General features: G+C 43.2%; 1 protein-coding gene across 8 annotated transcripts in view; it reads right to left on the reverse strand.

The window, feature by feature from the left end:
* The window catches only part of tbc1d1 (TBC1 (tre-2/USP6, BUB2, cdc16) domain family, member 1), a 92,873-nt gene extending 70,716 nt beyond the window's left edge, over window positions 1-22,157 (reverse strand). The window contains exons 1-3 of one of the 8 annotated variants that reach the window (XM_088623886.1): window positions 21,900-22,157; window positions 20,869-20,976; window positions 19,337-19,778 (exon numbers count right to left, since the gene is read on the reverse strand). In XM_088623886.1, the coding sequence (XP_088480012.1) occupies window positions 19,337-19,762 (426 nt within the window). In that variant the 5' untranslated portion in view covers window positions 19,763-19,778; window positions 20,869-20,976; window positions 21,900-22,157. Of the gene's footprint in view, window positions 1-5,833; window positions 6,203-11,720; window positions 12,457-19,336; window positions 19,873-20,868; window positions 20,977-21,899 lie in introns of those variants that run through there. The other 7 variants (XM_088623872.1, XM_088623916.1, XM_088623926.1 and 4 more) reach the window with 7 other exon arrangements.
* Between the last annotated feature and the right edge of the window lie 2,004 nt (window positions 22,158-24,161).

Below are 24,161 nucleotides of genomic sequence, written 5' to 3' on the forward strand. Positions count from 1 at the left end.
TTCATTTCAAAATTTAGTAAAAAAAAAATGTTTCCTTCATGACATCTCAACCGAACTCTTTGCAAGTTTCCTAGAGTGACAATCAAGCCTGGGTGTGCCGCATCTCTTCATTGATTCCCGGCATTAATGTCACTCTCTCCTTCAGATACAAGTTTACAGCCCGTTCAAAATATTTACTGTTACATTCATGACATACTTCTTTGCTTTTCAGGCACAAACCGAAATCCTTACAAGGGCCAGTAAACATGATCTAAAATGGTAGCAAGCAACAAAAGCTGTGCGTGAAGCATAAAACATCTCAAAAATCATCTTTCAGCCACAGGCGTTTTTCGGTCTCCCTCCATTCCAACTCTGTAAACAGCCCATGTATCGCTGAGTACCCCCAGCTGTGTCTTAAACACTGTCGCCTTAGAGCGCCAATCTCTCACTCTTCCTTCCATCCCTGATCTTTGATCTTTCAGGCCACCTGCTTCTAGATCAAGGGGGTCAATGATTAGATCCATTAAGTCATCGTGGGTTGGGATGAGCTACCCTGTAGCTCTCCAAGGTCCGGGCAGGAGATCCCTGATTCAGAGCGAGAGAAGAACTTTCCACTGCCGACACTTCGATCCGAGGCCACTTGTGAGCTCCGCGCCTTACACCCAGCTGCAGATGCTGGGGAAGAACATGCAGGAATAACCAATTCAAACGCTGCTTCCTTCACTGTTGTCCCTGATCACAGACACGTGACATCGCAGAACATCCAGCGGCATGCTGGAGCAGACTTCTGGTCAAAACACGGTCTCTGCAAACACTGAAAACTCCCAGGTTATATTGAACCCCCCCCTTGGTCGAGCACGCAATTTTATTTTATTTGCAGGTGGAGGGTTTGTTAACATCAGGAAAATGCAGGATTAGAGTTTGAGAAGGAATACTGTAACAATAAAAGGCACTATTAATTAAAACTGCATCATGATTATCACAGATGTTGTCTCCTCTTGGTATTCCAACGGTACACATTCCCATGAAATGATAATGCATTGACAAAGGAATGCATTATCAGGACGCTGTTTATTCCTGTCAAAGTTCACAGCAACCACAAGCCTTTCCTGGAAACGCAGAGAGCAATACAGCACTACAACTGTAAGACACGAATCCAGTCCACTGCTGGTGGCACAGACACAGGGACGTTTAGGACTAACCGAGCCAGTATGTCTCTGGGAGGTGGAAGAAAACTAGTGCACACCACAAAAGCCCACACAAACACAAGAGCATGCAACTTCTATGGAGGAGGCAGTCTAGTTGAGAACTAAACCCAAGAGCTGTAAGACAACAACAACAACAACAACCCTCCCCCCCACCACAACTGCGCCACCCCGTCAGTCATTAACTACATAACTATGCAACACAAAATCATCTCAACGCAGCTTATTCAAGAATGGCCCGTTAAATTTAACTGGTTGTACAAAACTTCATATTCCAAATGGCACATACATTTCTTGAAATGCAACCTGCAATGCAAGGGTGACTACACGGTGACTTTCTCTGGTTTTTGAAAAGAGATAAATTTGTTCACCCTATGCTACGACATCACAAGGTTAGCATTTAAAAAAATTAATATAGTTTATTATAATCATGACATTTCTCAACAGGGCAGGTATTCAGGCGTTTCTCTCATGTCCAGTCATGTTCTGCTAAGGGTTGGGTGTTGCACTAAGGCAGCCTTACTTAAATAACTTCACAAATCACAAAGTTCCAAACACAGAAGATTCCCCAGAATAAAAAACAGATTTAGCTGTGATGAATTATAAGACTGTTCATCAGGATTAATTGGGCTAAAACACTAGGACACGTCAAAACTTCTTACACGCACGACTGTACAAGGAGTTGGTTTTTTTTTTTCCCAGGAATAAAGCCCTTCATATTATTTACATTTTAAAATCTTTTGGGTTTAGTACAAAATTCGTACCATTTCCCATTAAAAGCAAGAACAGAACTGACCAAACCTTAAGAGAAAACGGATCTATTTTTCCAAGCCTACGTCGTCTCTTGTGAGATGATCATCTTTAAATTTTTGAAAAGCTTATAAATTGCAGCACATTTTGTACTTAAAAGACCTTGAAGAAACTGTCAGTGGTCTGTGTCATGTCTTTTACACCATCACACACATGGTGCATTTATCCCACATAAGGAGCACGTCAGGATGTACCATCAGCTCGGTAAAACGAGAGTTCTAATGAAGAAATACAAGGTTCTGAATGGCAAAGACTTAGAAAACAGGCAGACAGACTACTAGGCTGCAGCAGAGAAGGACATTTAAAGCTCGGGGCAAATACGTAGTCGGTTGTGGGCTCAAATCTCAAACGGAACAATGCTCTTTCACTCTGAGAAAGTCTTTCACTTAGATCGCTCTAGTAAAAACTCAGCCATCTAAAATGTTGGGAAAAGTGCCACCAAGTGTAATTAACAACAAAAGTTCTTTGCTCTTTAGCCATGTCACTGCCGATCTCCCTATGGATGAACTCCGACTTCCATTAAAGGAGAAACTTCCATCAGCAGCTTTTCCCTGCCTCTTCATTCCTTTCTTGTGTCACATCCTGTTCCTGTGTGTACTTTGCGATTATCTGCTGTTGATCCTGCCACACTTGTTATTTGTAGTTCACAAGAATTATCTTCAGCGAAAGCCTGGCCCGCCAGAGTGAACGTTTGGGACAGCTCAGTGGAAATGTACCGGGACACACGGTGTGGAACAACTGTTGAAAAACCGTGCTAAATCTATAGAGGACAGTGAATGAGGAGACATGGGACAGCCACAGGTATTCTTCGAGATTCAAGCACTGTCTGTCTGTGCTTCTATTACTCAAAGTAAAGATTAGACAGTGAGGCATTTCTTCTAAAGGAGGTAACTAACAATGCTGCTAAAAAATTCTATAATAGTGCTTATTATAAGAGAAGATATATCCACGATGAAGTCACTTACTGAATTAAACAATTCTTTAAGGGTTTTCATCAAACACTGAGAGAAATGGCCTAATTGCCCATAAAGATTTCCGCATGAAAATCAGCTGGGGCGGGAGACAGAGAGGAAGAGCATAGAGCTGCACAATAAGACTTCATAATGCTGTAACTACAATAACAAACCCACAGCCCACACTCTGAACAGAAGGTAAAGTGGACCAAAATTGAACCCAGGACCCAGGAGCTGTAACACGGCAGCAGTAACTGGAACACTGCTGGCTGGTCTCACAGACTCCCCTTCCTATCAATTGGTCATAAGGGTGAGAACGAGACAGGAAGTGTAATAGAAAGGCATGGTGGTGCTGAGGTGGTCTGCTCAGGACATCAGTCAGTAAGTGTTCCAGAGAATTCAGGCAAATTACTGTGTGGACGTCTGTTTCCAAGAACTTAACAACATTGTTCTGAGTAAGATCACGACTCTTTATTCTGTTTTCAGTCTTTAAAAGTAAGTATTTTAGAATCGAAGAGATCATAAAAAGGATCAAACAGTGGAAGGGCCACAAAACCGAACAGAATGTGTGGAAGCTACAGTATATAGAGAATTCGGCAATAAAAAATGCATACTAAAAGGAAAAGCTAAGATCATACAGCATAGGCTTGTCAACTTCGCATCACTCACCCTTTTCAGATATTCGAAAATTGTACATGGGCAAGACATTTAAAAGCATCGTCGCCAAGTCTTTAGTCCTAGATAATGTCTTAAACACAGCTCTCTGCTAAGAAAACAGCCGGAATACCTGTGAATTCCCCAGCTGATGTAACGCACATTTACAAAATGTCCCAATCGAAATGGCCTCATTTTGGACAGATTAAAGTTCCACACTCCGCCATTTCCCCCCAGACATTTATTCCTTAAAAAAAGCCCCGTTCTGAAATTAGATGAACCGAGATGACTTCCACGAATCACGATTTCCAAGAACTCCGTGAACAAAAGTTGCAGCCTTTTTGAATTAAGGACTGTTCAATAACTATCACTTGATTCCTTATAGTGTTCTCGGGGGGAAAAAAAAATCTTTCCCTAGACAGTTAAGGCCTTTCCAAAGTTTAAAAGGCTCCTGGGTTTCAGCAGCTCTAAGTGAAGGGCCTGCAGAACTCCCTCAGTCTCAGATGAAGTTTAATCTCATCACATCTCCATGCCACTAGAATCAAGTGGATTGGCTGTGAATATCCCACACGCGCTGAGGGAGGTTCATATCAGGTAACAGGTAACATGACATGGCTGAGGAGCGGCACCCTGGTTTCATTTCCATGATAGCTGCACTTGAACAATGCTGGCGGACATTGGGCAGACTCCTTGCTTTACAGTAATGCTCACTGGCGCGGGCAGTCAGAAAGTCCTGGGACAATGAGGCAGGAGGTTCTCCATTGCAGACCTCTAGCCACGACTGTCCTGCAGGCAGCCCAGGTCACTACCCACATGCTCGGCTGTGCCATAATCTACCACCAGGGTTCGATTTACAGGCCAGCTTGATTTATAATGGGCGTTCTGTTCTCCGGCCATTCAGGACCCATGTAGTTGGTTCCTCGTCAGCTGGCAAATCACCCTATTAACAGTCAACAGCAACTCTATCGCCCTGCAACTCGACAGTGGTGACCCATCGCAGCTCAGCAGCTGTGAGCCTGGTCAGTACCTGGATGGGAGACCTCTTGGGAAAGCTAAGGTTGCTGCTGGAAGAGGTGTTAGTGAGACCAGTAGGGAGCGCTCACCCTGCGGTCTGTGAGGGTCCTAATGCCCCAGTATAGTGATGCAAACACTTTACTGCAGAGCCCTCGGATAAAATGTAAAAAGGAGGTTCTGACTCTCTGTGGTCATTAAAAATCCTAGGACGTTTCTTGAAAAGAGTAGGGGTGTTACCCCCCGTGTCCTGGTCAAATTTCTGTCCCAGCCTTTACCAGTCATGTCCTCCTAATAATCCCCATCTATGAATTGGCTTAAGCACTCTGCTCTCCTCCTCGCTATAGTGTGTGGTGAGTGTACTGGTGCACTCTGGCTGGTGGGGGCTACACATTGGTGGAGGGGAGTCCCCATTACCTGTAAAGAGCTTTGAGTGGAGTGTCCAGAAAAGTACTATAAGTCTAAGGAATTATTATTGATTATTATTAACTGTCAACAGCAGAAGAGCCAGAGTCCTGAAGATTCCCTGCTTACCTTTACCTCCCATTGTTCTCTACAGAATGTCACATAATACTTCATAATAATAATAATAATAATTCATAATAATGCCAATTTTAGGCAACAAGATTGTCTGCACATCAGGACTTCTTCTGTCCTGTGCCAGTTCTTACAACTCGCAGTCCTGTGTTTCAGCCAAACAGGAGACATATTACTTGTCTTCAGAAACCAAATTTACACATTTCCTGGACAGCATCATTTAATGTGCATTTTAACAGTAAAATACAAATTTTTCCTTTTTTCCTTTTTGCATAGTTCCCTTAGCGAGGTTTTCCCAGCATAGTAAATACACATTCAGAACTGGCTCTTCTATTAACTGGCTTGTGAATTCCCCCAACACATCACCGTAGATGTGACCTTACTTGAACAGAAAATACCGCTGACAACTCCCCCGACAGCACAACACATTCAAACTTTCCAGATTTATACCAGGGCCTCTTTTTAATCTCCCCCTAACCGTCTAAAATAAACAAAGAATGACAATCTCACAAGTTATCTTGGGAAAGCAAAAGCTCTTTTCAGTTCTTTTTTTTTTTGTTTGTTTAACTGAACGAGTGCAGTCCAGGACAACCGTTAAAAGAAAGTTGTTGTGTTTTTTTACCTCCTGTTCCGAGTGGGAGGGCACGTTGGAAAAGCACGGCACAGTGTTCAATGAAACCTTACCTTAGCCACCCAGCTGAACAATGGTGCCATTTCCCAGCCCCGGCGAAATTTGAGTTCCCTCCGTTCGGCGTTGTGCTCCAGATTGCCCTCACCGTCTCTCCTACGCCTAACTTCTCCTTTAAAAAAAATCCCCTCTGGCCCCTTCTAGGCAGAAGCCATGCAGGAGGACGGGGGAAGTTTCCTTTCTTCAGAAACTAAGTGAAACGCAGGGAGCCCCATCCACCCAGGCAGCATGCTCACTTTACAGGCTCTCACGGCGGCTATGATGTCATCAGCTCCCTCTTCCCAGCCTCCTCCTGCCCCCTAGTTTCACAGCCTCGGCCTCTCTCACTGGAGCTCAGAGGAGAAAAAATGCGAGAGCTTAATAACATTGCCCTCCCACTCTGGGGAAAAAAAAACCCAACACACACACACACACCCAACTCAACAGTGCTACACAGCGGATGGCACAGGAAGCTTGCGACACACTGCTGGTTCTCAGCCGTGTATTAAAGAGAGACGTGCTGGCATTAATTAAAATCAGGATAATGAGGTAACGCTAGCCTGTTGGTAAAGGAGTACAAGCATTCCAGCTGAGCTTCGGATAAAGGTCGTGCAGATGAACCAGCCAAGCAGACTCACGGGAATCTGGCCACAGGACAACTTTAAGACTTTGTATCACAGAAGGATCTTTTTCTTTAAAGTTGCAGTCCTTGTGGGTGCAAATGGTTTTGCACGGCTCAGCAGAGACGCTAAGTAAGTTGTGCAAGGCATTGTCTCAGCAGTTAGATTGAAGGCGTCTCCTGCATAACTCATCCTGCATCTGTGCACCTCTGTGAAGCTCGGTGCACTGGATTTTTGCTGCTTCCTGGAGTGTTTTAGAACACTCTGCTAGGTGCTGCGCACTGTGCTGCAAAACTACAGTTACCTACAAGCTTAACCCATTCTTTTACAGTGAATGCAGTGCGAATGGCCATCCATGATGATGACAAAATGAGAAAATCAGAATATTACATTTCCCCCCCATCTTACATTCCAAAAAGTATCTCACAACTGCTTTAAATCTAAAGCCGGAAGAAGATGAGTAGAAGACAAGGTTAGGGTAATGCCCACCACTATTCAGCAGTACAGATTAGCCTGGGACCAGCAGAAAGGTCGTTTTCATTAAATCGTCACCAGCCCCTGAACCGAAGTGCGCAGGTTCTCAGAAGGAGCTCCTGGAAATAACCAGTTCTGAATCACACCACTCTGTAAATGGACTTTTTCTCCACTGTGTCTGTACCACAGACAGTGGGAGCAGCTCATTGAGCCCGTTCCCCAATCCCGTCAAAGCTGGGCAGACTTATCGCACAGCAATTATAACAAACTGAAATGATACAACATGAAAGGCGCCACATACATCAAAGACCACATTAGCTAGATCTGTAGGAGATACAGATGTGACTATGTTTTGTAGCTAGCATGTAACCAAGTATACAAAAACATGAATCTTTCGTATCACCTTTGTCTGGGGGGTGGCAGGACTTGCTTTATTTGTAAATGAATGGGTTTATGAACATTATTACTTTAAGTTTTTGGTAATGCCTTTTCATAGACCTCAAGCAGATAAGCAGCCCAATACACAGTACATGAATTAGAACCATAATCTCTACGCAGTTTGCCTACAGAAGAAAATGGAGCCCAAAATCGACCATAATCCTAGCAAAAAATATTTCACCACAATCAAAAGCAGAGTATTATCTTGCACCATACAGTTAGGGAGGTAAATACTAGCACCCTGTGTCTTCAATTCACTAACTCGCTTACTAGGATGAGGTAATGGTCAATAAATTCAGAGGCATCAGTGAAAAAAAAGCAGAACTTAAACAGTTAACACTTAAATTAGCAAAGAAACTTTTTTCCAGATGCAACATGTCAATATTTATCAATGCAAATGGACATGTCATGTGTTATTTTAAGAGTCAGTAACGGCGAGTACAATTTGTATTCTCTTCAATGTAGTTCTGAGGGCTTCACGTGTAGTTTTAAGTACATAAGTAGACCCTTCAAAAAGAGCTAGAATGGTCAGTTCAGGACATTGATGTCACCGGCGATATCTGCCACTGGATTTCTGTTGACCTCCACAAGCACTTCATGGCAAATTTAAAGTGCAGAGAGTGGAGGACTCACTGGGATAAAATCAAGGGGAAAATGTCATCAGCTGACTGGCCATTTCTTTAAATAGCAAGAAAATGACTCTGCATCACAGAACAAAAAAGTTGGACAATTTTTTTTCCGAGCCGGGAACTTGCTATTTGACAGAGAACGAAGTCATTGTAACACAAACAAAAGTACACTAAATCTTCATTTATTCAGCATTATTCTGCGTTTACTGCACTTACTATATTCTTGTTGCGGTACAAAAAGTTCAAAGGTTACTTTCTTGGAAGTGGTCACATGGGACATGTGACTCCTCTAACACACACCAAGAGTTAACCACAAGTCTTCCTTACATTAGGTCAAAGTTTAAGTGACTCTGAGATGAGACAACATATTATTTATGTGCTAAGCCAGTTCACAATGTTATCACATCCCGAGAGTGATTCACTCCCTTTCGATATCTATTGTTTCGTCAGGCAACACTGCACAGTTAAGGGCTCTACTTAGAAATGAAGGTCAAGGACAAATATTCTAAAAGAGAAGTTGTCTGCATGCTTGCGAAAGGACAAAAGCCCTTTAAAAGCAAACCAAAAACACACACAGCTAATGTCCTGCGTTCACCAACATCACAAGAGGTACAAAGGCAGGGCCAGTGCTGTACTTTTTAATATCTAAGCAAAGCACTAACTGAAATATATTTAAAAAACATGACTAAACACTCAGAGAATCATTCCTTATTCAAATTAAAGTCATACACAGAAAAGAGGAAGGGACAGAAAACGCACCAGTCTACAAAGCAGTTAATGAATGCTTTGCTTTAAGCAATCCTATTGTCCGTTTATAAAGCATGCCTTTACTAAATACCAAAGAAGCTCAAAACAGTGGGTTGTTGAAGAAGACTGTTTACACAATTACCCCTTAAACTTCCAACACATGATTCTAATGTTGACGTTGTGAAGTAATGGGCTCTCGGGGCATTTCTGAATTAAATGAGAGGGTTGTACCCGACCACAGGATCAGATGACAACATTATCAAAAGCCAGTATCTGCCACATTCTTTTTTTTCCCCGCTATCAAAGAATGTAGCGCAAGCTGACTAGACTTTGTCATTTAAATGGGGGGGCTCACAGATGTCATTCTTAAAGGACAGATCAGAGCTTTAAATATCAGGCCTTTCAACACACGACCTCAGGGCAGTATTGACCAGTCCTGGGCTTCTGAACAGTTTCTCAGGGAGGGGAGCAACTCTTGAACGTCCATTAGTTCCCACTGCAAGACTTCGATCCAGCCAGTGACCATTCAACTCACTGACCCATACTGAACGCAGCCTGTTAACGAAGCCCACTGAACTATCAAACTGAATAAAAGACTAGCCTAGACCTCCGATTGAGAGCCCCCCGCACAGTAAACTAACTGCTTTAGAAACTGAATCTGATTCACGTGCTAGAATCTTTCTAATGTACATCATCAACTTTCCTGCAAACACCCGTTTCACAAAGTATCGTTTAAAAATCAATCTGGCAGAGAAAGCTGCAGTGAAGTGGGTACAATTCTGCTCTCCTGGAGCAGGACGAAGGAATCTGTCACCTCCTCTTACACATAATCCCACAGTACACCTGGGATAACGCACTTATATCTACTGAGGGGCTTGAGGCATGCGTGCCTCCATGTTCTACTATCCCGGGTTCGAGTGGGGAGCTGCAGAGAAACTTAACAGAAGCGAATTCCAACCCGAAGGGAGGATAACTGTCAGACATGTCTTTTATTCTCCTCTCCCCCTACCGGTGCTTCACAATTCTGCAACCTTGCTCTTTCCCTCTTGCCTGGAGGCCAAAACCTCACCTTTTGTTTCCTTTCCACGTGGAATTTACCTCTGCTTGTTCCCCTATATCCCGCACGACGTATAATAATAACACACAACAGATCAAGATGCTCGCCAACGCTGAACTTCGGGATACATATCGAGCGTTCCAATTCGCTTTCGCAACACAAACATCAAGTGAAAAAGGAGCTATACATTTGAATTTCAACTTCAACATAGTGGTTTGCCCGTCGTTCAGCGGTGAATTCTAGAACAGTGGCCTTCACAGTGCAATGGCTCTCCCACCTGACACCCTGCAGTCACTTCTCACACAGCCCTTGCAAAGGCTAACTTGCCTCACTGGATTCGGGTCCTACAGATGGCGACACCAGCTTAAATTATCCTAGAAGTGGAGGATATTTACACAGACGGCACTTAAAAAGCTAAAGTACACTTCTCCAGTTTAAGCAAGCGGTTTCACTCCACATTTCACATTTCTTATTTTAACAATGATGAGCTTCAGGTGTACGGCATTAAGCCCCCCCAAAAAAACTACTACACTACCATCATAGCAATGTCCACATTTACTTAACAAGGGCACAGAGGGATACTGAGTAAAATGAGAAATGGACATTCTTTTCCCATCAGAAAAGAAAGTTTCCATCTTTCACTGGATGGAGTTTAATAATTAATGGTGAACGAGTCCATACTTGCCCAGTTAACTTCTATGGACCTTAACTTCTAAGGATGGCTTCTATGTCTTTTATAAAAGCCATTTTTACACCCGTAGGCAAGGCCACTATTAAAAAGTCAACAAAAATAAGAATTATGCCACTGGGTAAAACTGACTTCTCCAATTTCAGTACCTGTTTCTCAGTTCACAATAAGCACTTCATTAGAGCCAATATTCCCTCAGTATAGAAACTGTTAGTATGATGATAGAGATAACAGCAATGATTGCAGGACAGTAATTGTTAAATAAAGCAGACAAGCGTTAGTAAATGTGGAACTTGATTATGCATAGTCAATCTGAACTATGTAAAAAACAGAATTTAACCCTGTGCAATGAAATCTGGAACAAACTGACAGTGTATTCACCCCCTCCTACAGCTACAGCCTAGCTTTGAGGGAATAAACATTCTAGTATGCTAATATAACAGGTTTGGATAATGTCCATAAACATTTTGAGTGCAGAGAAATGTGATCAAATGTCTTTAAAAAAAGGTTTTCCGCTATCCAGAGCTGACCTAAAAACGTTCTTTAAATTCAATTCAATTTTCCCATTCAAAGGGCTTTATTGGCATGACCGATTAGTTACAGAATAGCCAAGGCAATAAAAAAAAATACGAAGCAGTTGTTTTGAGACGAAAAGTAAAACAATGCCAATCACAGTTGGAAAGGACAAAATCATTTCTAATATTTAAGGAGCATAACGTAAAATCAAAGTACAGTACTTGACATATGTTCATAAATGTCACCAAATTCTTACTCTCTGATCCCCTTATCGGGACAGTTAAATAAATGTTGCTCAGCAATACAATAATCAACACTTGGATAAAATGACGATGTGGGCTCAGTTCGCACAATACAACTGAATTCGTCTTTGCACCTGCATATTGTTGAAGCCCAACAATATCACACGTATTGCGTAAAAAAATCCAGAAAACAGACAGGTTTACAGTTTGACAAAGTGTAAGACTGGATAGAAATGCACTTGTTATTACAAACAGCCTAAACCCCCGCCACATCGTTTAATTTCCTTCTGTGGTAGTTTGGGTTTTATATATTAATGGCAACAATTCCGCAGTCATTAACTAAATGGAAGATTTCCAACACTAAAATCCCTCGTTCAGCTGGAACCGACGTCCTGTTGGATTTACATCCTATCAGTTCCATATAATAAGCAGTTTAAACTTTTCAAACGCCAGTGCAATTCACAATGTTTAAGCTGTAAAAAAAAGCACTCACGACACTGGTCTCTTCTTTTCTGACATCTCGTTTCAGAAGCTTCAATTTCTGTAGTCTTGCTTTCATCGCCCGGCCTTCGGACGTGTGGTGTAGGATATCAACATTTACAAAGCATTCAAGAATTATAGTACTAATTCAGGCGATCTTCCGCAAACTTGTATCGCTTTCTTGCTTCTCGACCAGCCCACGAACAGTGATAAAGCAATCCAATGAGTTCGGGATAAAGAGAGGCAGACTTTTGACCCTAGGATCCGCTCCACGGAACAGCTCACTGGAGCTCAGACACTTTCGTTTGAGATTGTATCGGGATTTGGGTAAACAAGACTTCGTGGTTATCTGGGGAAATGGTTCCCCATTCTCTTCGCCGACTGAAGTGGTGCCACTAAAATTCCAACACACGTTTTATTCATTCCAAATCCATAAAGCTGGACAGCTTGCTTATAAATGTGTTTTATATGCCGTATGTTTCGTTAAAATTAAGCATCTTGATGTCTGAGGTTTTCACTTAATGAACAATTTGAAAGGGGTTTCACAAAAAATCCCATACAAGGTGCGTAAACAATATGGTGAATGCATTTCCAATGTCTTCTTAAAAATTCCCTCGAGCATTCATAGGATATGTATCGCAGTTTTATTTTTCTGTATTCTAGTCAAAGTGAAATGCAGTGCGTCACGAATATCCTGAAGGATCACTTAAATGTCGATTCGAGTTAACGACCAAAAATACTGCATCGGGGAAAATGTTCACTCTTCGTCACAGCTTTGATTAGAAAAATAAGGGGCGCTTTGTCAACACTTCTGAATAGGAAAAAAAAGACAGCAACCGAATACAACGCTTTAAGATAAATCTGTTTAGGGCTTGATCGTCTTCCCCTACAAACAGCTTGTAACAACTACAGTAAGGAGATCAGCTGATGCCACCTAGCGGAGACTACGATTTAACTGCAAATATTAGACGGCGTTCTCACTGAAAAGTTAAATATCCATCAACGCTGAAAATACGTCTGAATTTGACGGCAGGTTTACCAGAACAGTCTACCGCATCTGTGATTTTGTTGTTCATAACAGCATGACACTAACCGAAAAGACTAGGCGCTTTCCAAATCGGGGTCATTTTTAAAGTTTATTGTTGACATTAGCAGGTCACCAGAGCACTTCGTCTGAAATAGTAATAGTAAAGGGAAACACGTAGAGAGACCCTTAGAGGCTGCAATGAAAGTGCAAGTATAATTGCTTCAATATCATTTCTCAATTGCTTATCACGATTTCCCTCCTGGATAAAGTTACAAAAAGGGTTGTATAAAGGTCACTGACACATTCATTTTCAAATGTTACAAAAATCACTTTTTGCCACAGCACACCAGCCCACCCTTGGTCCCACAAATAATCAATACTGCTCCTCCGGCACAGAGTCGGGGTTCTCCTTTGATTCCGAGTCAGAGGGGACAGCTCCTATCCCTGTTGTTTGAAGCCTGCAGGGTAACGACATCAGCGGAGACCGACGCAGCCTTGTCCGTGCTCCTTTTGATGCCACAAGATGAAACAACAGAGACGACACTTGACAGGAAAAGAAATGTGACTAATACAGGTGACATTTTTACAGAGATTATAGCCATATTCCCGTTCCTACAATGCACCCCTTCAAACGGTCTCTCCAGTCATAGACACTGTGAAAGGTGTTATGAAGGCACAGCAGCTACAGCCATGCATAAGAGGCACATTTCAAAACACAACAGTGTCAGAATTTCCTATGGAACCGAACACAGTCATCATCTTAACAAAATGTGCAAGTCTGCTCTTGAATTCAGTGAAACACAATACTGATATTATTGAATTGCACTTTGAAGTATTAAACTTTAAAAGGCAGTTCATACTGTTTGCCGTTTCATCCCCTTCTTTATGTATATATACTGTACTTGTATTCTCAACGAATGCCTTTATGGATTCCAGAAGATTGTCCGTTTTTTTAAAAAATAATTCAGGTAAAACCTCTTGAGATTCAGTTTGGAGAAAGTAAGGGGCTGGTGCACAAGACAGGTGTGTTAGAATTAAATGAAAAATCCGTGCATGTCTTTGTCTTCTCCTTATGATGATGGTTAAGACTGCCCTAAACATATCTGGGTCAAATGTCATGGGGTCAAAGGTTATGTTGTGCTCTGTCTCCTAGCTTATGAATTTGCCCGGTAAAGCCATTAGCTGGCAAAAACATTATATTGCACTCAACAGTGTATAATCAAAATCTGAGCTTTGATTGCTTGGGCTTGAGATGCAAATGATCTTGGAAGAATAATGCATATAAGAAATGAATAAACAGCTACAGTGGACATATTACCCAGATATGCTGCTCAAGTTTGGTCCCTGTGATCTTTCCAGAAAGTATGGGATGAAAACCTTGGGTTAGTAAGCTCTGAACAGCCACAGGAGTAAAATACAGCTTTTCCACCTATGTTCATAAATAAACTGCTCTGGAAAAGGTGGGAAAAAAAATAGGCAGACAATTGGTTCCCAAAACTAAGTCTGTGAACCACCCGTGGGCTTGACACTGAATGTCTGACAGTTGTAGTATTGGTCAGCTCACAAGAGCTCACATTAGGGCTTAAGAAATGTCATTCTCTAAAAAGTAAGCCACAGGTTATTTTAAGCTTCTTGCTTTTGTTGCAAAGGTGAACAAAAAGCCTGGGCTAGTTATCTGTGCGATTATCTAAAAACCTCACCCTCGCTGTTGAAGTAAACATTTATTTGTATTTCAGCTCCTTTTGTTTTGCTAGCATGCTTCCTAACAGAAAACCCCCAGGGAATTAAAGCTCTTTCTGAAGTGTCAAAGTTTTCACATTTAGTTTGTAGCTGCTGGAATAATTGATGAAGGGGATTCCAATGATAAAGGGTCTGTTCTCTCCAAGGAGGCCTGATGACGCCATGCACTACTCTAATTGTTACCTCACACAACCGAGATGGAGTGACTTCCTCACAAATACTGCAGGCTTCCTCTGTTACGCTCTCTACCCATGGAAATCCATTCCAGTTGACATTATAAATGCTTACACTCCAGACTGAGTTTATTCCAAACGGAAAGCTTATCTTTTAGAGTGTTTTATGCCACTGCAATGTAACACATTCATAAGCTCCACCATCTTGTTTTCAGTTCTGTACAATGTTCTGGAATACTTGACATCATGGATGTCACAGACAGCAAAGACAAATGTATTCAATATCACCATTGACTTTTAAAACCATGCTGGTGCTGAAACTAGTAACCTCCTCACTAACAACTCATTATTGGGCTTAGAAACATTCCTTTTTCCCTGTTGCTACAGTAGTTCTCCGTTTCACGCATTGATCTATCAAACAGGCCTGCCAGCTGCCTTCGCTGTTAAAACCCTGACCTAGTTGTGAAGTCAGAAAGTACAGGACTAAACATATCGAGCTGCAGCCTGTCTTACAGTAGTCGTGTAAAATCCTGGGTTCGATATAGGGTTTCTGACATTCATGTAAAGGAAAACAGAGCTTTCACTGGCCGATTATCAAACTTTATTGATAAAAACAAAACAAAACTAGCAGACCAAGCAAGAGGAAAAAAAAGGATAATGGACACAGCGCGAGCCTGCATTCTCTCCTCAACCGTCCACACCACAGATTAAATAAAACTTCACTCGCACCACACACAAAACACTGCACATGTTAACCCAAATATGTCTCACAGTAGATATGGCCGCCCACGAGGTAGGTTCTGCTCCTGCAGCGCTCTGGCTGCATCTCAGAAGACCGGGAAAGCCATGAGGATCCCAGCAGGGCCTGGGACAGGGGATCAGCAGCGCCAAGCATGAGGGAAGTCAAGGTATGCGTGCGTGTGACCTGTCCTGTCCTCATTCATCATCGAGCACCATGGAGCAAGCAGAGTTCCACACGCTGTGCAGAGCCCACTTTGTCCCTGGTCTGGATTCTGTTTAGACTATACTGTTCATTTGCTGCCAAACAAATCAACCCAGTGGAACGTGCTGTAGAATACTACTTCTACTTAACTGTAGAATAAAGTGTTGAGAAAATAAGTACATTCACTTTGAAAGGAAATCAAAACATTTCCATATCTGGATATGGAATTGAAGCATCTCAGATCACTCTCTGACAGAACAAAAGCTCTCTGCCAGGGTACATAAGAGACCAGTGTTACCCGGTTATTGTCCTGAAGGAGAATGCAGAGTTAAAGACCAGGATTTCTTTTCTACTGTAGGAAACAGGGACGACACAGAACCTGGCCTTATACTTTGACTAGAAAGAACACAGGGTGAAACCCAACAACAAAAACGCCACACTGCAATTAACATACTGCCATTAACCAGCCTGTTCTAATTCACACAATTGTTATTTATTATTTATAAACAATTACATATTCTGAGTTATTTAAGACCTGAGGGGGAATAGTCAATATATCAAATGAGATGAAATCGGTTTGCTTTGAGGCATGGTTATGGACGTCTGTTTCTGTAATTGCGGTTTTTAAGCAAATATCATGGAATGACCAACTTCTTCGTTTGGTTTTGTAGACAGTTATGTGCAGACATCACACAAATGTAGGCACAAGTAAGCTTCCTTCCTTTGTTTCCGAATCTCATTCACTGACTCATTTGAAGTTATGGTAAATGATAATGACAATGACTGTCAAAATACCACAGGAAGCCATCGCCTGGGCAACCAGGCAGTATTTCCTGTTGAAGAATTTGTTTAAAACCCATAAAGAAAACCTTGGCCATTATATCGACTGTTTCTGAGGTGATGCCTGAGTCACCTACACAGATGGCTTCTGCAATGGCAATAGAGAATTCCAAATGCCTTAAGCCCTAACAGACCGTTTTTATTCATCACAAACGTATACAGGACCAAAACATTACAGAAAGGATTACAAGTTTGGAACCTAGTATTGTCTTGCACCAATACTCACAGTACTGAAACGAATAGGACCCCTGCATCACACAAAACAGTGGGCTCCCACTTTCCAGAAATGAGGGCCACATAAGCCTAGATAAAACTAAAAGCACCAAATCAGCAGACGCTCATGGATATGGAATTAATTTATTGACCTGCCAATGTTTCAAAATGTAACCTTCCTATTGGGGAAAAACAGAAACTTTAATAAATACCCTTCTGGATTTTGTATTAATCAAAACCTCTTATCAAGCCAGAAGTTAAGTGAAAGATCTCAACTTTAGGAGGCTCTTCTCTTAAACATTTCACAGTGCACCATCCCTTTTTTTTTTTAACTCATCATGTCTGAATATTTTACCCATCTAAGCATGGGAAATCCTGTTTGTACACAGAAAGAAAAATTCAGAGCATCACATTCAGGTTTGTGTTGCCTATTTCTTGGTGTACACCTTTTTGTTAAGCCTTAGCATGTGTACATTATTCTATTAAATATTACTGGGTTTTTTTTGCTATGGTAACGTTCCATTTCGTGTGGCTGTGCTGCTCGTCTGCCCAATCAAACCACTGAAGCAGGAGCCCCCGAAAGGTCTGTCAGTCCAACAAATCAAAATGTGATCAGAACGAGTGTCTTACTTAACTGCAAACACGTCCTCGAACCATCTACACTACACTGCATTGTATGCACAAATTTCAACATCTTTTAAAACAGACCAAAAAGTCAAGAGTCCTTAAGTAGAAAAACATGCACGTTTAGGTAATGCACATAAAACACCAGTGATGACATACCCTCCAAAAAAAAGATCAGTCAAAACCGATCAATCAGAAATCACCGTTGCGGTGCCCCCACTAATCAATTCGGCAATGAAGTGAACTGTAGAGGCTGCAAACAGAACACCGCCTGCACCGGATTTATTATTAGCATTATTATTAGGAAAACAGTCCAGCAGAGGGTGAGATGCTGCACAGGACTATTAAAAGCTCATTTGGACAGCTGACCAACAGCTGTGTTCTCCTTGGCATTGCCATCCCCATACTCTGTCTTACAAAAATAAATCAGTCAGCCCCGCATCGCTGCACATCGCCCTCTCACTAAATCTCAAAACAAATACTTATGAGGTCACTAGCCTTCCACCAAGCTTTTTATAGCCCCTCTCCAAGGACCGGCTGGGCACTAACCTTCTCCATGGCTCCTGCTTCAATGCAGGATCTACCCCTCATTTCCCCCACCCCGCTGAGCTTTGACCTTTTCTTTGAAGTCAGCTCTGCAGTGGGGACCTGGAGCACTCTCAGCTCTCTCTTCAGTCTTTCTGGAAGGTTCTGATCCCTAGAAACCCTGAGCCGACAGCCAACATCGCCAACTTGAAAGCCAAAGACACCACGACACAAATATATTCAGTACACGCAGATTGAGGATAAAAACATTCCCAGCATACGCCTTGGACACATTTAGCAAAATTTTGTTTTTTAAAAAAAAAATCATATTTTAAAAATGCATACACATATATTTAATTATGCATGTGCCAAATGAACCATTAGATGCATTTTAATGTTTAATGGATGTTCATGTAACCAAATTTAAAATACAGATACACTTCACATTTATTAACTGTTACTATGCAAATGTTTCAAGCTGAGTAAAGAGATTAGGGGTCTGTTAAACACAAGTGTACAGAGGTCAGATATTAGAAGGCACATTGTTTTGCACAAAGAGCTGTGGGTGTTTGGAACAACCTACCCCAAACAGGTTTTTGACCGTGATAATTCAAGAAACAGCTCTTCTGAACCAAGTTATCTCATCTGCAGGTTTTGGATAGATGGGTCTGTGAAGGACCTACATGTCTTTAAATCACTTGCTGTATCTAGAGCAAGAAGAGAATACCCAAAACACCTCAACACACACCAGCCATATTCTATATCACGTTATGCGGGCTAAGCACCATCTTTTAATTTAATTTTTTTTCATTTCGATACTATCTTACTTCATCTTATCCCCATTCTCATCCCACTGACAGGTGAATCAGGACGCTCTTGAACCTGTACCATCAACTCTCATCTCTCCAAAAAAATCCTTGAACAAGCCCATTTTTTTTTTTGTCTCCTGGGACTGCAGCTTTCCCTCACGATGACAGTAATTCACACGTCAGGTCACACACGCACGGCGAAATCCGTTTGCCCGACTGAAAGCTGATGAGCCTTGCCTCGCTGGTTTCTCATTTTCTCAGTACTGCTCCAGAATCCTGGTCAGGGAGGCAGAAATCTACGCCTTATCAGAGTGGAGTGCAGTACAGCTGAAGCACAGCACAGCAAACTCGATCGTGAGGAAAACAGGAAAGTGCGCAGTAGCCGCGTTGTTGTGATTTGAATGCTGCAGTCTGCAAAACAGATCGGGTAAAAATGTTTGAACGAGGAAAAAAAGAAGTAAAATAACACCCTACGATCTTCGAACTTCCATTCCAACCAAGTTCTTAGTCGCTTAATTGAAATACTTCTCGTCTTGTGAAGACCAGGTCAACAAGATCTTTAGCTATGTGTTGAATACACCTGTATTTTAAGACTGAGGATCTCCGAGGCCCGAATTAGGGAACACTGTACCGCTGGACCCTGCTGGGTGACGCACAGTGCCATCTCACAGCAGGGATGTGTACACGAGCTGCCTTGCGGAGTGGGCAGGCGAGGTGCGGCGCGTCAGGCCCTACCTTGGCTTGATCAGCACAGCGGAAGACGTAGCAGGTGGTCCTCTGCTCTCGGAGGCCAGGGGCCGCCTCCCGGATCAGGCAGGCGAAGTAGCTGGGATCGTGGCTGTTGTGGATGAGCCTGCACACGTGCTGGGGCCGGTGCTCGAAGACCACGCTATAGCGCAAGGGGTCCCACTGCTGGCCGTGGCCGGTGTCCAGGACGCAGCGGATGGAGGCCGGGGAGACGTGGAGGGCGACCTGCTCGCGGGCGCCGAGGCGTCGGATCTCGGCCACGATCCAGGGGAGCATGGGCAGGGTGGTGAGGGCGTGCACGGGCAGAAAGCCCACCATCTGGAGACTGTACTGCACCCGGCCCTCATGAGGGCCAAACAGCTCGTCGCCCCTCCTCTGCTTCACTTCAAAACACAGCCCACCCGTGTCCTCCATGTCCCGGAGCCGCTGCCTGGACATCACAGAAACACGGAACCCGTCACTGACCGCCCGTGACGAGGAGAGACCGGCGACCACCGTGAGGCACAGAGCACACACGAGCAAACCTGCCCAAAGAGAAAACGAACACTGGCATTTCTCTAGCTCCGTCAGCCTACAACCTCCACATGCAAGATTGTGTAGTACAGGTTATTTTTTTTGGTGAAAGCGTGCGTCTGTCTGCGCGCAGATGTCCACACCCGTCTGCATCTGATATCTTGGCCCCCTGCATCTCACAGGGCCTGATGCAGGCTCCTAAAGAGGGCTGGTGTGCATGTTGTTGCGCAAAAGGGTTGTTGGAGAATGGAACAAGCTTTCCTATTATGTTGTCAGAGCCGATACCTGGCTTCGCTTTAGGAATATCCTCAGATCAGTTCCGATTGACTGGCAATTAAACAAGCTACACGGACTGAGTGACCTCCTCTTCTTTGTACCTGTTCTGGAATGACTTCTGATTGAACTGAACAACGGTCACTGTTTCTCCATGGCTGAACAGGATGCTCCCACTCTTTTTATTCCCCCCAAAAACAAGTGCATGGACTTATTTTCTCCCCAGAGTAGGTTAGCGTTTCACCTATCCATGTAACAGCTTGCTTTTACTAGGCCAGGAGAAACCGAAACCCGCAATCAATCACCCAATCCATAAATCAAGCAGTCTGCTGGGAGCAGAGCAATGGCTGGCATAGGTTTGTGCTGCAAGCTAAACGATACTCACTGTTTAACTGCAAGCACTCTCTTACAGCAATCTCTTATGGAAAACAGGGAATAGTATTACTGTTTTCTCCCCGAGTTAAGTCAATTGAAAACACATTCTCATTTTTACCGTGATTACAGTACCTCAATACCCTTTTAAAAAGGCAGGGTGTTTACTGGATTTATATTTGGCAGTCTCCTCTGGGATCTGAACCCACAGCCCACAGTCAGGTTTGCTAACCATTATCTACACTGCTACCGTATCAGTGCAATACAGCTGAAGCACGGCACAGGAAAGTGCAGTTGCACCGTCGTGAAAGCAAGGCAGGCAGGTAATGAAAGCACGGGAAAACTTAGCAGCTGAGAATTACCGTGGTAAGAATTTTAGGTGGGCCGAGCTCTTCAGAAATCACAACGAATGTTTACCAAAGCCGGTTTCCAAGAGATCTTAAATGATTAGATGATTTGAATGTGGCAGTCTGCAAATCAAATTAGGGAGAAATGTTTCAATGAGGGGAAAAAAAAGACTTAAAATAACACTAATAACGATTACAGTAATATATAACGGTGATGCACTGAGAAAGCCAGTGCTATTTTATGTCATGTTACTACCGGTACATCCAGGCTACATTAGGCCTAACGCTCATTTCAGTTAACATGGACTATTACTATGTTTAACTTCCATATTTCACCGTGACTTCTTAAAGGCTAACTCTCACAGACTTCCTTCCGTCTTGTGGTACTAACTTCTCCCGAGGAGGGGTGCACATATATCCTATTACATTCGCTCTATTCCTCCCGCGGAGCTGTGCCAGTCATTACAGTAAAACTGCAGACGCAGAAGGTTAAGACCTAAACGCTTCCCCGCGGCGACAATTTCTGGATTTGGCGGCTCACACCAGGAGGCACGGCAAGGAATAAACCCTGCTCCGGTTCTCCCGAAAGCGACGTTTCAACGCGCCTGCAGGGAGGGCGACCTTGCAAAGACTTGTTTAGCTTCCAGAGAAGCGGCGCTCATGTCCTGTCTGACGCTGCCTCCTCGTTGTGCATCGCCAGCATCTGCTCTCGCCACAGAGCACCAAAGACGGAAACTGCTGTAAATAAGATCGCCCAACTAAAAACATAAGAACTACTTGGGGTTTTTTTTTTTTTAGAGAAACGCGTTGTTGCTGATCTTGAGAAGTGTGGTACTTTATTGTCACCCGACCAGCCAGCTCCCACTATGTTTTAGCTTACACAAGCCATGTACCAGTGCAACAGTTGTGCGAGTGCGATTGATAAGGGCCGGCAGAAATGTTTGCTTAACCCAGACAGGCGAGGGTAGTGAAAAGATAGTCCCATGTGTGAATAAACGGCACTGTGCACCATTACGCAGCGAGATACCGGGAAAAGACAGCCTTACCTTATCTCGAGGTCAGGTGAGCCCACCGTGAGGTAGCAGGTGAAAAGCAATAATTTGCCTTTTATGTGTATCGGCTCTTATTCCTTACATCAGCCGGTTTTTTTAATTTATTTTAACCTTATGTGGAATTCCGTTTCCTAGATAACGCGTTCTTCCAGCATCTTCAGAGCAGGTACAGCAGTGACAGGACCGCACTCTTTCCAAACCCGGTGCACTGCGCAGAGTCTCACCTACGTCGCCTCTCCTGCGGCTCAGAGCCGCCCCGCCGCCCCCCCACACGCTGACTAATCAGCGGCGCGCTCCTGAGCCCCAAGCAGGCGGCCGCTGCGCGTCTATTAATACAGCCCAGCTGATACCTGCGGCCTCTCCCCGCTGTGCAACTGCATGCAGAGTTGTAACCTTCCAGTAGCAGTAAAGAAAACCCGCCGTGCAGTAAAATGAGTGACAATCTGGGCATAACGAGAATGTTATATTTGAAGTCTTCTGTTGCTTAGTCGTGTTAGCTTGGACGCTTCTCGCTGTCGGCGCGCTTGCTTGTGCTACTGTACCTGGATAAACCCGTACATCCATATCTCTCTCATCCATATCTGGGGAGACAGAGGCCAGGAGAGGGCCGAGCTCCGTGTATAAACCGGTATCAACGCCACATCTTCACCCCACATTGAAATAAATACTCTGGGTACCTCAGTTATCTGGTTAAATTGCAGTCTCCCTAGTCTTTTTTTCATTTAAACTGTATACTGCACTTGGGCGAACTTTGAACAAATTAAATACACGCATAACGTACATGCAATGCACGTAAGTAGGAGTTGCAGAAGTGTTTCTTTTTTACACCAGATTGTAATTACCTTATTTGGATTCTAGTAGTTTTCTCTCTGTGGTCTTTAACTTTGTCCTTCTGTACTGCTGTCCCCGTTTTCGTCCCTCGCCCAAAAAACACCGAGATTCACGCCGTAGCCACCACAGGAAGGATAGCAAGCGCTCACTTCGTTTCTTGAAATAGGCTTTGCAAGTCTATGAGAGCTACTGTAGCTTGTACGAGTGCACAGTGTTGTAGGAAATGTAAACACACTGTAGCAATAGTCAATGAGTGAAATGAGCGCAAGGCTTCGTGAAATGATTTTGACGTAATGATCGCTTGGTTCCTTGTGTTAGATGGTCAGTACTGTTCCATTACTCGCATCTTAAAGTAATTGAAAGCCCCGGTATCAGATAACCTTGTTTGCCAGTTTGATAATAAATGTCACCCCTTTGTAGTAATAGAAATGCACAGTTGCATTCCATCTTATAGAGAATAGAAGCGCTGAGTATTAAAGTATACGGCGTTACCAGTCTATTTACAATACATGAAAGTAGCACTCACCTATACCCATGCCCACAAATTAACCCCATACTACACCAGTATTTTTTTGGGGGGATCAGGACTCTTACCAGTGGTCTCATGGATCCCCAACTGATCCAAAGCCTGGACTACCCATATGTATTTCTGGTAAAATTTGCCTAGTAGTGCATATGGTAGCTAATCTTGGTATGAAACATGACCACAGTGACTTAAATGAAATAATAACGGACTAAATGGTTTCATCATTCAGAAATAAATCTTTTTTACAACAGCTTGCTTGGATGCTCAGTTCAGAGTATTACCTTTAAAGGGTACGAATAATAAATGCACTACTACTGTAGGTAGACTTCATTTGGAAGAGTGTTCGGTTGTGGTCATCACCCTATAGGGCAGGTAATCGTTGTGTAGAGGCTACCCAATGGAGAGAAACCAGACTAATTCCCAGTGCAAAGCGAATGCCTCACTCCGACACATTAATCTCTTTAGCCTGGAACAGAACGAATCATGGGGACATGACTCAAGTATACAAAATCTTGCATAGACCAGTCTAGATCTCTTCCAGATCAACATCGAAACAAGGATCCAAGAAGAATCTGGTTTAGAGGCATTCATGACAAACGTAAAAAAAGGAGACACTTCTTGACACAGAGAAGGAGTCTGGACAAACTCCCTAGGCAGGTTGTTGAAACGGACTCGGAGCAAACCTTTAAGAAACGGCCAGGTGGGATTCTGGGACTGAAAAGATACTCGAGGCCACACGAGCTAAATGGCCTTCTCTGGATTGTAGCCTTCTTGATGTACATACATTACCCCCATTTTCAAGTAATACCTTCGACTAGTGAGCCAGACAGTGCAGAAGAGCAGCACTGTTTATATGAAAAGACTCTTCCAGGACGCAGTTTGTCAACAGTTACAAAACT

This window comes from Lepisosteus platostomus, chromosome 1 (genome assembly GCF_059453375.1).
Source record: "Lepisosteus platostomus isolate fLepPlt1 chromosome 1, fLepPlt1.hap1, whole genome shotgun sequence".
NCBI lineage: Eukaryota > Metazoa > Chordata > Actinopteri > Semionotiformes > Lepisosteidae > Lepisosteus > Lepisosteus platostomus.